The 14,869-nt window shown below is 39.9% G+C and overlaps 1 protein-coding gene across 1 annotated transcript in view; it reads right to left on the bottom strand.

Moving 5' to 3' along the window:
- LOC104509339 (mitogen-activated protein kinase 10) overlaps positions 1–14,869 on the bottom strand; it is a gene marked incomplete at its 3' end in the record, with an annotated part of 57,163 nt that overhangs the window by 16,455 nt on the left and 25,839 nt on the right. Inside the window, exons 3-7 of the mRNA XM_010151259.1 lie at positions 11,500–11,629; positions 9,555–9,613; positions 7,829–7,967; positions 6,473–6,638; positions 3,816–3,887 (exon numbers count right to left, since the gene is read on the bottom strand). Coding sequence (XP_010149561.1) covers positions 3,816–3,887; positions 6,473–6,638; positions 7,829–7,967; positions 9,555–9,613; positions 11,500–11,629 — 566 coding nt within the window. The remainder of the gene's footprint in view (positions 1–3,815; positions 3,888–6,472; positions 6,639–7,828; positions 7,968–9,554; positions 9,614–11,499; positions 11,630–14,869) is intronic.

Below are 14,869 nucleotides of genomic sequence, written 5' to 3'. Positions count from 1 at the left end.
CACCCCCACCCCTCCAGGTAAGCAATTTCTTTCCAAACAAATTCCTGCAAAAATACAATAGAATATACTCTGTCACATGTGAAAGAGGATCTCTTAATCCCACCACTCTCAAAGACAGCTGGCGGACAAAGGAATTTCTTTAGAATCTTACTAGAGAAAACATTAACTTCATCTCTTACTGCTGACTTCACAATCCATTTTGGATGTTCACAGCTACAAAGAGTAAGTGGATTTTTTTCTCTCTTACTATCTTAATGGGATTTTCTATGTGGACTGTCTGAGACTCTAAGCTATTTGCAGTATGAATTTTGTTTTCCATATTCACCACTGTAACCCAGGCCTAGCCAACCGTAAGACGTCTGGCTGTTATCACAGTACCTTTCTATGCCTCAATCACTGTTCCTCCTTTGATCTGCTGAAGGACTCGAGTGAAATTGCTAGAGTACCACCCTCTACATGTCTCCCCAGTACTGAAAAGAGATGCTCTTTGACTGCTTGCTTTCCCCACTAAGCCATGTGTGCCTCTGGGACATCACTGTGGCCTCAGCAGCTCAGATCTTAATAAATCTATCTCACTTGAAACCATTTTCAGTTTTCCCTTCTCTTAAGAAAAACCCCAAAACATCCAGAAATACATTTTCAATCCTTAAATTGAAATCTTACCATGTTTTGAAGACATTATTAGCTAGAGCTGAATGCAGCTTTGGGGAAAGTCCTGGCAGTTTTCCAACATATTTCCAGTGGCATCCAAGAGCCTGGGCAGGTTTTAGTTGCTCAAACTCTTTTTGATTTAACTGAGACGTGAGTGAAATAAACATCAAAGAAACTGAGAGACAAGCTCAAGAGTGGACTACAAAAGCTTACCAGAACTTGCCAGGAATATTTTTGTCTGTAACCCTTGAACGGGCCAACCCTTCAGCCCTGCTGCCTCTCAAGCGTCCTACTAGGTCAATCAGATTAAACACCTCAGTAACATGCACCAAGCAGTCATTTTCAACTACTGTTTTGCTTTTTGCTAATGACAGCAACAGTTGACTGAACACATGTTCAGAGAACATTTTAATTCTGTTAAAATTTTTTGGAAAACGCACAACTGGCATTTACACTAACCAGGACAGTTCTCACATACTGGTACCTGTAGCTTAGACAGATGTCAGAGCTTTCTTATAGTAACTTAGGGAGAGCTTCTTATTTGTGTAATGAGATGATCTGAAATTAATCTTCTCCACGGTTTAACTTCCACGAAGACTTTAAAAATGAAATTACATGTACAGCCCACAGCACCCAAGTGCAACGGTAACTCAGTGCGGTGGTTTACTTAAGATTAACTTCTTAAAGTTTTTCTTGCCATAAAACCTGGCAGCAGCTGTGAAATTTTTCTTAATGTGTAGTGTGCTATACATGAATGTTCTTACTCCAGGGTAGAAATGAGTAAGCTCCTTATATCAATAGCAAGTGCACACAGTAGATATTCTCCAGAATAACGAAAAAGAACTGAAATTTTTAGTTTCTATATAGACTTGCCTCTCTCAGCTAGAAAACCCACTGCTGGAAGCCTTAAGTAGTCCAAGGGAAGCTTTATTATATGTCCTTCTGTGAAGTTTATCTGTAGCTGCATAAATGTCTTTCCAGCTCTTCCTCTATTTAGGAGGTCATCAACAGTCATGGAGGGAGAAGAAATAATATGGACCCTATAAAAAACAGTATTTCTACCACTGAAAAGTCTTATTCATGGAGTCAAACTAGTGAACAAATTAGTATTAACTTGGAAATGAATGTACAGATTCCCTCGTTTTTAAGCTTCCAACTCACCTGAATACACCCACCACTAAAGTGAGGTAGCAGTTGTGACCCAGCCCACAGACACTGCATTTCAGAGCATGGGATTTCCAATGATTTTAGAAGTAGCACTATCCCACAATTTACACAATGTTTTCTGCATTTGATCAAGAATTCAGTTGTTATTTTTAACTGATACTGTAATGTTAAAAGGTATTTTAAGAATATTCTGTTGCTACCCCTGAATAAGGGATAAGACGCTGTCATAGGAGATTGTTGTCACAGCCAGACAGAAAAAAACTAATTCTCATGTTTGAATGATTTTTTTTTTTTTAAAAGCTATGTTGTAGCATTTATTTTTTTCTGGAAATGAGCAGAACAATGATTTAAATATCATTTTTTGTTGAAAAATCTACAGCTGAATCTCAAGTATATTATAGATAATTTGTTTTTTCTTTCTACCAAAAAAAAAATAAAGGAGGAAAGACCAGAGTATTTGGAGGAAGAGTTATGATGGTGTTTCTACCACAGAAACACAGCAGAGCTACCACACTGAATGACACGTCTCCTATGTGCCGGGAGCTGCTCTGTACACTAACAGTACAGCAAAAGGCGGGCACACAGCCTGCTACACGTGTCACAAGAAAAGCTCAGCACCTATAGAGTGACATCCCACAGCTATCCACTCATAATAAAAGCCATCATTCTTATTCCACTAATAATAAACCCCACCATTCTTACTTCATAGTCATGTTCTGCATCTGATATCTTCCCAGTCCCTATTCCTATAAGGCTGGAAGCCAGTACAACATTGCTGTTTCCTCCTCAGCAGTTGGGAGGTACCTGCAGTTTCCGCATCCACCTGTCAGTGAAGTGTAACTCCCTCTTCACCTGGCTACGGGGCAGAGCTCCATTTGCAGAGAAAGTCAACAGAGCTGTGAAAACAAGACAGGCAAGAGGACCTAACTCTGCTGAAGAGCCAGCAAAAAAAAAAAAAAAAAGAGTTACTTTCATGACTAAATCTAAAAGCTGGGTTTTCTCCACACCAACTGCCAGTGTCTACTGATGTCACATTTTTATGGTGTCTTTCTGCCCACCTGCTGAAAATAATATGCCTTCTTGTTTCTGAAAGTGGAAAATGTTACGTTGCTGCAACGTATTCTCATGGGCAGAAGACGCACTACTTACACTTCCTAGCCACCACAGGCAGCTCGCCTGGCTTAGCCTGTGATAAACCAAAGGCTTAGACACCTCTTCTTTTGTTTTCATTTTCTAATATTGCTTTCACCACCTTGGAAGTGGTAAAAATAATATTACCCAAGAAAAGAAGAACAAGATGGGAGGGAAACACAGTTTAATTAACAACACAGACCTCATGCAAGTAAAGGAAAGTTCATTTCTAAATCAAGAGAATCTGATTTCAGACCAATTTGGAAACCACAGCAGAAAAACAGTTGCCTTAAAATGAGGAATTTGACTTGCCCAGTTTATTGTAAAGAAAAAACAATGTTGTACTGACTCAACTCTGAGACCATACAGCATTGAGATGAATCCAAATCCATGATGCATTAGCAAGCAAAAGATTATGATGTCACCACAAATGTTATGAAGTCACTATTTCCAAAACATAAAAGCAGAAAAACAGATTTACAGGAATCAGATAGGCCAAGTTAGGATTATTTTTTTTTCCCTTATTTTTCCTCTGAAGAATAGTAAGTAAACTTAACCAATTTGTAGTCAATAATGCTTGTTTTCTCTATTTCTTATTACTCCAATACATAAGACTGCATCAAATCAAATAATTACAGGTTTTAAAATAAAGCAACTTATTTGACTGAAAAAATTCTGTGCATCTGTTTTTCATTTTCAATTTTCTTCGTATCAGTAGTGCACTATTTTCATTTACTCATACCTCTGGGATTCAACTTTTTGCTTCTATCTTTACGGTCCTGGTATAGTCATTACATGGTAAAAGGGATGGGGTAGAGGAGAGGAACAAATAATAGGTGAAGCTGCAGCAAATGGCACAAGGATACAGTCCCTTCCTGGAAAGAGGATTTTGTGGCGAACCATTTCTCCCATAATGCATCCCACAGACCATATATCCACTAGAACAGCAGAGACAGGGAAGTGAAGAAGGAGGAAAAAAAAAGCAAAGTTAACTACAACATTTCACTCCTAAAGGAGGGGAAAAAGAGCAGGTTGAGCAGAACAGTACAGTTTGTTTTGTGGTTTTGTTGGGTTTTTAAAATTTTTTTTCCATGTCTCACCAAAAGCTAAAATAAGCAAATAAATAAAAGCTGTGTCGGTCAGCTCAATGGTAGTTAGTTACAATGATGGAAAAAGTTTTAAATCAACATTTTTGGAGAAAGGCCCACAGCTAGCAAGTAAAAATCGAGTAACAACTGCACAGACCCATGGTATACACTGAGTTTATGGGGGAAAAAACAACTTTTTTTTAAGAAGAAAAAAACCAAAACCAACCTCAAACCCAGGAATAAATCCTCCTTGCAGCCAGGCAGTTTCTAGCCTTTGCCCTGCAGGACTGAGTCTCTCTGCAGCACTACACTGAGGTTCTAACCAGAACTGCTCACAGAGTAAAGGCTGCATGGATAAATACCACCCTCAAGGGTTATTTTAAAACACCTGCTTCAGGATCCGTACCTATGTCCTATCTATAGGTACCTATCCACAGACAGCTGTCTGTATCTAGATACTGACTGGAAAGAACTGGAGAGTGTGACCTGGGTGGACTCTGCTTTTTACTGCCTTGGTACCCAAATGCTAAACCAAACCCTTTGCAGGACAAGTACCAACAAGACTAAGTATTTCTTATCTTCCTGATCTTGCCTTCAGCTTTTCGATGCAATATGCACAGTTACATTATCTGCTTGACTTGGGTGGTGGTGATTTTTTTTTCTCCGCTCTTCAAGTCTTATAAGAAAAAAAAAAGGCAAGATAGGTAGTGACACAGTATGCACAGAAAGAAAAGACCTGTATTCCATGTGAAGGGGAAAAAACTGCTTTCAAATGCTTTAAAAGACAACATTCTTTCTCAGCTTTGGATCCTCATTTTGTGGTTGTGTTTGACCTACACAGCCAGTTTCTCCTCTTTTTCTTCCCCCCTTTTTATCCTTCAAAAGCAATCCAAAACAAACCAAAGAAACAAACAACTCCTTTCTTGATAAAACAAAATAAAGATGAAATGTTCCATTTGGGAAAAGGAAGGTACAGGTATCAGGGCATGGGACAGCAAGAGCATGCCTGAGGCAGTGGCAGAGTATTCTTCATAGTGACAGTTTTGGGACCTTCCACAGAAGTGCCACAAACTGGTGATAATTATGCATCTTTAGCCAACGAAGTGCAGAAAGAAAATGAAAGCAGTGAACAGTCCTCATACAGGCAGTGTATGTAGTAAGAGGGGAAAAAAGTAGGGGAGCTTCAGTAATGTGGCAGCATAGGCCAGGGCAGGGAAGCAGAGAAGAGCCCTTTCCTTGAGAGCTGGATCAGAGGCTCCAAGCAGACTGGCTCCTCAGACAGCTGACCCTCATTTCCAAATACTTCGTTTTCTTTCTCTGTTTACTTTTGTTTTGCCTTGTACAAGGAAGACGAGATCATCAGTCTTGAGCCAGATTCGTTGCCCAGGGAAATCAAAGGAAGTCTCTCTGGAAACTTCAATGGGCATTTGATCAGGACCTTTGGGAGTGGCAAACATTCTTAGTACCTTCCCAGCTATGTATGTACTTCACTGCAAAACTGTGTCTAACCTTTTCTTGGTGCAATTTTAATTATGACAAAAGTCAAGTGCTTTCTCCACTCTCTGTTGTGTCCCATCTTTTTCTGCTCGGTCTACTTGGCACTCAGATGCAATTCTCAATTTTATTACAAAATAAGAATCACTTACAAACTTTTCCCTTCATCCCCTGCAAAATGTGAATTCTTCCTTACCTGCTTCTCTGTAGTGAGCACATCCTACCCACTTTTCACAATCCTTCCAGGGACCAAGGGGTATCCAGATCCCTCACAGACTGTTTAGAGCAAAATCCTATTTACATCTAAATTATATGCATGGTTTTTCAGCTTCAGTTTTTTCCTCTTCTCTCCAACTCTACTTTCCATTTAAAAAAAGACTGAAACTGCAAAATTTATACCTAGATCTTGACCACATGAAACCTGTCAGCAAAGCCTGGTACTTTAGTTAAACCTGTCAAAGCAGAAACCATTCCTGAAATTCAGATCTAGCTCTAGTTTAGGAGAAGTACTGGAAGGGCTAGGATTCCCCACGTCAGCTTGTACTTCTTCCCTCAAACGATTCAGAGACCCAGACTCAAATTCAGGGCACATCACTTGTCCAGCAATTCCAGTGGTTCCCACACTATTTCACAGCCACAGCAGCCAAAAACATTCTGGTCAGAAAGAGCTAATGGTGTTTGTTAAGTTGAACCGTAACTAAGAACAAGTTTCTCATTACTTTGCAATCCCACACTGATAAATTAACCAACACTGCATCTCAAATATATTCTGTAGCTGCAGTACACAACAGTGAGAAACTGCTCTAAGTGACCTGCCTTTTAAATTCGAGATGTCATTTCCCATTACGTTTCCTTTTTCTCCTTCAGGTGCCCCTCACAACTGCAGCGGCAGACCTTACACTTCAGGCCGCACTGTGCTTTCTATGAAATTGCAGCCCTACCGTTCTCCTTGTAGCCCATTCCCAGGATGACCTCTGGTGCTCTGTAGTAACGTGTCACCACATACGGAGTCATCATGAAGCTAGTGCCTGCGGTCCTGGCCAGTCCGAAATCCAAGATCTTCAACGTGCAGTCAGATTTTACCACAATATTACTTGGTTTTAAATCCTGTAAAAGATGGTTAAAAGACATATGACTGTCCCTCATCAAGCCAGGCACAGCTGTGATATGGACTGATATTTTAGGTCACCCTTCAAATATTCTGTTACTCTTTTGGCACAGTTACTATCAGAAATGCTTGCAAATAGACAGCAAAACCTTGCTAATGTTTCTCTAGCACACTCTTCTGGAAGATATTCTGACTTGGCATACTGTGGGGCTTCACCTGGATAGGAGTCGTCTATTTACGTTAATTGCATTTAGCAGTTGAAGAAACTAGGATTAGAGTACTTTTTTTTTTTAAAAAAATGCTGTGAGCCTAATATAGACATTCCAACTCTATGTGTGGAGATGATAGCTTGATGCTTCATTTACAACTCAACTCATCCTTTGCTGGATGACTATCTGGAAGCCAAACCTATTATCCTTTGCTAAACATACAACATGCCAAGAAAGACGACCTTTCTATATTTTGTATATTTGTAACCCATTTCATCAGCTCTTCTTTTCTTCCTCTCATAACAGAAGAAAAACATTGTTGGATTCTTTTTTCAGTTGGAAATCCCAAATTAGTAAAAGCCCATTTCAATAAAGAATTTAACTCAGGATATTTTCAATCCATTCAGAATTGCCTCCTGCTCACAGCCACATGAACTGTTTCCTCTGTTGCCAACAATCACACATAGCCCTACCTCTGGCACTCACAGCAAGGTATTGCCTCCTTACCAGACACAGCACTCTGACATGGAAAAGTAAAATGAGAGAATAATACAGACTTAGCAGTCTTTTAATTTGTTTTAAGACACGTAAATAATGGCAAATGCAATTCCATATGTCCTGACCTCTGTGGATCCTGATCAAGCAATACTTGGACCTCATTAGAACATAAATTCAGTGTCAATGTCATGCATGGTAGATGTAGCCAGCTGCATTTTTAAGAGAAATAACATTTACCTATAATACTTTTCAGAGATTCTAATCACTTTGATGATTTCCTGTGCTTCTGATGTGGTTAATTTTTATTTTTAATAATCACATTACCTTTTTGTCTGATTAAGTTCACAAATAATCTCATTCCTAACACAAGCACGAACCTGCTCTGCTGAGGGGACAGACTATGACTTGTAAGTTTTATAGTCATTCTATTGGGAGATAGGGTTTCAATCCAGAGCACACAAGAAACTCAAGTGGCGCCTTACCCTGTGAATAATTCCCGCAGAGTGAAGATGCTTGATACCACAGAGCATTTGATAGAGTAGGTAAGACATTCGTTCATGGTCCAGCTCCATCTGAATGACCTGGCACAGATTGGCATCCATTAACTCCATTACCAGGTAACTGAATGAAAAAGCAAAGTCATAGGGTTATTGTCTGTGTTGAAGAGGAATCACAGCATCATCTCAAACAAGTAACAATGCCTTTTCTTCCTTCAAAATTAACTTTATTTCTGATCATGGGAAGTAACACAGCTGGAGACCGGGCCCACTCACAATGACACCACTATGGTGTTTGTCTCTCACTGCAGAGACAGCATTCTGTTAGCATTCCAGCAACCCAGATGGATTGCTGCCCCTTTCTTGGTGCGTTCCCCACGACAGAGACTATACCCTAGGTCAGAGACTGTAACCTACATGGGCAAACAGGCAGCACAACACTGAAGTGTGCAGAAAAACCAGAAGAGCAAAAACTACCAAATGATACAACTGCTTGGCCTTTGACCGTAATGAGGAATGGCTACCACAGGCTACACGTAGGAATTGGAGAGTAGTAGAGATGTCAGAGAGGCTAAAAATATGTATCCCTATGTGAAACATCTCCAAAAATCCTTCTAAGGTTGCATGACTTCACTCAAGTCTCATTACCACTGATTTGTCTTGCACTTCTGATAAATAAGCTTTACTGACCACCTCAGCAAGTTGTTAACCCAATTCCCTTTAGTGGTAAGGTAATGTGTTAAACAGATCAGCTCATTTCTTACGCGACAACTCGCAAGCACAGCTGATTCCTAACTGTAATATTACATTAACACACAAACTTTGTGGAAAACACTAGCTCTCCATTTCCATGTGAGCTGCATGCCACGTTTTCTCTCCAGCACTAGCTACCTCATCTGCTCTGCACAAATCCGCAGTGACGTTATGTTTAAATTGTATATACCAAACCCAGAACAGTAGTCACCTGACTTCAGCCACTTCTATCTGTCTGTCATCACTACTGGTATCAGAGTACAGAATAGGAATACATTTCCATAAAATGTATGGAGAATATGGAAAAGACTGAAAGAGAAAAGGAATGCCACTATATAAAACACTGCGTATTTAAAACTTCATTCAGGGCACGTTCATGCTACGCACAGTAGTGACTGCAATAGAGTGATGTTCAGCAGAGATGCTAGCTGTCCTCTACAGCTAGCACTAGGTCCCCAGAAAAGTATTTTTACACAGTCAGAGGTTATATCAAAACAAATATGAAATGAGGAAATGTTTCACATCAGGTTCTTTTATGGGAAATTATTTCAGAATTGAGTGCCACATTTCCAAACCTCACACATCTCAGCAACTCACATAACAACCATCATTTCCCTTGCAGACTAACAACACAAAAGCAGGCCCTCTTAACTACTCATACTCCTTCCTCCACATTTGAAGGTATATGCAAACACACTAACCTTCTCAAGAAGAGCCACCAGCAGTCTGGGCATGCTACTGCAGTGCTTAGGAAACCTGGTAGTTGGCACCTTCTAAGTGTCAAAAGCATTCTCAATATGGGAATGCAGAATATCTGTCTACCCACAGTGTAGACTGCACATGATCATTTTTAGAGGGACTTATAACCTTTGTATTTTGCTGAGTTATTAAGTTCAATGTACACTGTATTGCCCCACGTCTCTAAAGCTTTAGTTTAATTACTGCCTGTGTTACTTACACATCCTGGAACTCCTCCAGAGATTTCTGTGGTGTGAAGACATTTAATAAACTGATAATCTGAAAAGTAAATTGAGACAAAATGATGAAAGTAAGTAATAAACATAAGCAGTTGAACCCATTTTGACATCTAAATTAAAGGATAAACTCTGTTTTTTCACTTCTCAATTTGTACTAGCACTTCTCACTTTATGGATCAGCAAAAAGTCATCAACATGCAAAATAAAATACCACAGATCTCTAAGATTTTTTTCTACATGCACTTGAAATGGTTTCCGAGAGAAGGATTAGTGATGGTCAACAACAAACCAAAATGCCAAGGGTGAGACAGCACTCTGAATTTTGCAGTTTCAAAGCCCAACTTCAGCTCAATCTAGCACAGGAGTCCTTGTCCTACAGCCAGAAACTTCTTACATGTGAAGAATGCTCATCTGAGGGGACAAATAATCAAGGACCATCCTATTAAACAGACCTTCCTTCTCTCTAACATGGCCTCAATTCCTTTAGGGACACACATGGTGACACAAATTCCATCATGAAAGGTACCACATTTTAGTAGAAGCATTTTAAAACAGTAGACACATTCTGTGCAAAGACTTCTTGCATACTGCAACTCCTTTTTTGCCTTTTTTAAATGGGCTGGGCTGTCGGTGGAAAGACACTGATAAGAACGTGTGAAAGAGCACAGAGGAAAAATATGACCTCAGGGATCAAAATTTCCTGTGCTTTGCTTCTGTGTGGGCAACACAGAGATAAGAGATATCAGCACAGCAGCCACAAAGACAACATCTGAATGTCCCCACCTCCATCACCTTTCTAGGATTTTTAACAGGAATGGTTCAATATTGTGTCTCCTCTCAGCGTTCTGACCAATTCTTGCCTCTGCACAGGTGTCTTTACAATCCTCTCCTTCCTTTGCACTTCTCTCCACAGGCAGATTAAGACTGACCAACAAATGTGGTGCTGCTATCAGCTCTTACACAGCATTTTAAAAATTATATATTTAAAATTAATACCGCTGCTGCTCCCCTCTGCTCTTTCCAGCCCACTAAAAACATGAAGTGAGAATGCATCATTCTCCTACCTACAGAGTGAACTACTCTCTCATCCCTGCATTTTCAAAGCTCCATGCATCCGCCTGACTGAGGACAGTTTCCATGCAAGTCAACAGGGAAGAGACAGGTACGATCCTGACCTCCACAGTGAAAATGTGTTGATAATGGGTAAGTCAATGCCCAGGAGTGGGGCAGAGGACACTACAGGTGACAGGTCCTGCTGTTTGCCCTTTTAGGGTTAGTCCTTTTTCTTTCCATGTGAATTTGTGATTGTGAACAATGAGGAACAGTCTCAATGAGAACATGTGAGAAGGAACGGCACAATGGTGTTGAGGCTTCAGAGTCTCTGGCTCCACGACATTAGCTTACACACAAATACGTGAGAACAGAACAGTGCTTTTGGTTCTAAATCTTCCTTGGCAGTTTTGCCACAACCTTCACTATGACCACCCCTCACCCTGTACGTTCCGTACAATGCCTCTCTGTGACTAGGTTTCAGATGAAGTCCAGATCAAGGCGTGATGCTTGTGCATGGGTACTCCAACTCAAGATCCGCCACTTTTGAGTCACAAATCCCAGTGACACGAGGACGGAGCCAGGATTCCAACCACCACTTAGTAATTTCTGGATAACGAGTTACAAGAACATATGCTGCTTTCTTCCTTTCGATCACCCTAACCTTGCTAGAAGCACCCGCATTTGGCACAGCCTTTAAATAAGCACATGGAACATCCTCACTCTCATGTGGGCACGTAGTACCAAGAAAGACTGTAGCCCTTGAACATGATTTACTTTTCATTTCTTCCATTTTAAAAAGCATTCAACAAAACAATTTTCTTTGTAACAAACCAACATACATACCACTTCTCTGGTTACCTACTGAAAACTTACATTTTTATGATTCACACACTTCATGAGGACCAGCTCCCTGTAAGCTCTCTTGGCATGAGTTTGGTTCTGAAATGGTCTGCTGAGCTTCTTGATGGCCACGTTTCTGTCGAGGACAGCATCATATGCTGCACTGCAGTAATTACAAACACGGGGGTTATGCATTTTAGATGATACCCTGGATTTCTCATGACAAGTTTCTGAGCCTCAAGTCTACTATTACCCTTTTTTCCACTGAGAAGAATACTGAGATGAAAGAAGAATCAAGTTTCTAGTGAGAAAAAAGTAAGACATCAAAAGGAAGCATGTACCACCACATCAGAAGAAGACAGCAGGCACCACGACTTCTGAACTCCAGTTCCATAGGAAATTAACACTTACTTTCAAGAGGTGGAAAAAAAATTAACTTCAAATAACAATACAATAAAAAGTGTATGAGACAAAAAGTTGTTCATAAAGCAAATCTCTGTGCACTGGTTACAGCAGAGAGGCTTTTGCTTTTCCTGTCATGATTAAGGACACCTTCACTAAGTGGCTCAATAAACAATTGCCCAATTTTATCTAGAATGAAGCTGGTATTTTCCTTATGATATTTCTAATGGAATCAAGTTATTTAATCATTCTTCATGACCACATCATCTAATTCCAATAACACACCCAGAAACAGATCCACTTCACAAAACTTCTTTACCATTTTGTTCTGCTTATGAAAAAACTTGTTCCATATGCATATGTAACGCATTTTGAAAACCTGAAAAAATACAGAATCTGGTTGGTAGAGTGGGTTTTTAAAGCTGGGCTGCTAAAGTTGTTCTTAAACTTTTTAATGTTTCGTACAACCTTCAGTTATTTTGATTAACCTCCTATAAATTGGAGCCACTTAGTTTGGTGGTTCAAATCTGACTACACAAATTTTGACTTAAATATTTCACAAAGCACTCTAATTCTTAGAAGTGTTCCCAAATGGGCAGTCCTCTTCTTCCTGATTCTCCCTTTTACCAAGAATGAAGAAAGACATGACAAGTTTTCTGCTAGTCCATTAAGAGCAACAGCATATTCCCCAAAATCAGCAAAGCACACCAAATACATCCCACAAATATGAATAATTGTTTGCTAAAGGTGATAAGGAGTTTTGTGAAGAATGCTTTAGTCCTTTGTTGACATTTGGGGCAGGATGGAGGTACTTCTGCCAAAATTATGTTCAGAGAGAAAAAGATGATTTCTCAAGACTGCCTTTGCAGGTATTTTGAAGTTATCAAGAAGTTCCATTTTAAATATTTTCATAGTGAAACTATTTCAAATCAAAATGTTAATTTGCAGAAAGAAAGTTAAAATAAATACTGAATACTCCCCAAATTATCAACACTGTGCAATGCCAAGTACTGCACCTGGGGAGGAATAACCCCCAGACACCATTAGACGCCTGGGGGCTGACAGTCTGGGAAGCAGCTTTGCAGGGAAGGATCCAGGAGTCCTGCTGGCCAACATGCTGAATAGAAGCCAGCAATGCGCCCTTGCGGCAAAGAAGGACAACTGCATCCTGGGCTCATTTAGGCAGATTGTTTCTAGCAGGTCAAAGGAAGTGATCCTTCCACTCTGCTCAGCAGTATGAAGGCTATATCTGGAGTGCTGGGTCCAGCTCTGAGCTCCCCAGTACAAGAAAGATAGGGACATACTGGAGCAATTCCACTGATGAGCCATGAAGACTATCAGGGACTGCAACATCTGTCATACAAGGAGAAGCTGAGTGAGCTGGGGTTGTTCAGCCTAGATAAGAGAAGGCTCAGGGGGGATTTTACCACTGTTCTTACATATCTGCTGCACGATACTCTCCAACATCATCCATTCTGTCATTTGATAACAATTCTTTCTTCTCCTATTAATTAATAAGGCATATAACTTATGTCCCAGCTATAACATGCTAGGCACATGCATAAACAAAGATACTGTACTCACTAGTTAAAACATGTATGAAGCAGCTTAAGTGATAAGGCTATCAAAGATCCAGTCTGATCTGACTTCATTCTGGCCAGATAATTTCACTCAACTAAATCTTACGTTAGGAAGAACCAGATGTGTGTTTTATAGCCTAATAATACACAGCAGAAAGCCAACATCCTGTAGCAACTGTCAGAGTAGCGTCTTTCATTCTCATTTAGTTCAGCCACAACAGGGCACCATAAAAGGCCAGAACTTCATTACCCCTTAATTCCATTAAGGGGGTATTGAACAAATAAAATGTAAACCCAAAGGATTTAAAATCCATGATCTTTCAGCAGTTAAATGTTGTGTCTTTATGGTTCATGGACATATATTGCAAACATACTTCAGCAGACAAATCTCTCAGCTAACCCTATCTACTTGATTGCCCGACTTATTTTAAGAAAAGCGTACATGAGACTCATCTGAGCTATGTAAGAGTATTTTGAATCATTTCAATAATCTGTCTTTTCATATTATAATCTCATTAGTAACACCATAAAAATCACTGACTAGAAGTTAGAATACAGTAATACCGGAAGGTTTTCTGAGCAACCATTTTCCCCAGTTTCTAATCTCCATTTGCTTTTCTGAATTTTCTCTCTCCATCAAAGCAAAAGATAAAAAACCCCAATCTGAATTCAGAAAACTAAAGGCATCCATTCCCAGGCCTTTACATACCCACAGAGGAAAATAAGCAACTAAAGTAATCCTTTGCACAGGCATATTTACTTTGAGATACAAGGATCCCGACTGCAGTTTTATCATTGTCTTCTATCGAATGGGAGTTGTCCAGCTACTTCAAGAGGTCAATACGTAAATTCAGTGCACTGAGTAAATTAATAGCACTAACTTTTTTTTCTATTCACCAGAGAGAAGCTTTCTTTTTTCCCCAGCCAGCCAACTATGCATTTTACTACAATGAAATTACAGATACCACACGTAGGTCCCCTCTCTCGTGCTTGCTACCCAAAATCCTTACCTTGGAACACCAAGGTTAGTACTGATGATGTATCAGCCTTCTTAAGACAAACTTCAATCACTGGCAGAAGAGTGTCTGTATAAACAGGTGACTCAAGGGAGCAGGAACAAGAGAGAGACAGTGATGAGTGTCTGTGAACTGCTAGGAAAAGGCTAAGCGGGAAAGTCACTTTCAAGATCTCCAATAAGACACTGGACTTGGATCTAAAAGCCTGTGCTTCTTCCTCTAGAAACCACCGTAACACCTCACGCTCAAGTACAGATTTATTTTTTAATTTATACAGTTGCCCTATTTTTTATAACAAAGACTATAATACACCCCAGTCATGTAATAAAACGAGAGTTTTACTGCAACAGGAGCCCAGAATAATCCTCCACATTTACTACCGCATCTCTGGCAGCTGTACAGACA

Source organism: Eurypyga helias, unplaced genomic scaffold (assembly GCF_000690775.1).
Source record: "Eurypyga helias isolate BGI_N326 unplaced genomic scaffold, ASM69077v1 scaffold1630, whole genome shotgun sequence".
Classification (NCBI taxonomy): Eukaryota; Metazoa; Chordata; class Aves; order Eurypygiformes; family Eurypygidae; genus Eurypyga; species Eurypyga helias.
This window is presented reverse-complemented; position numbering and strand designations above follow the sequence as displayed.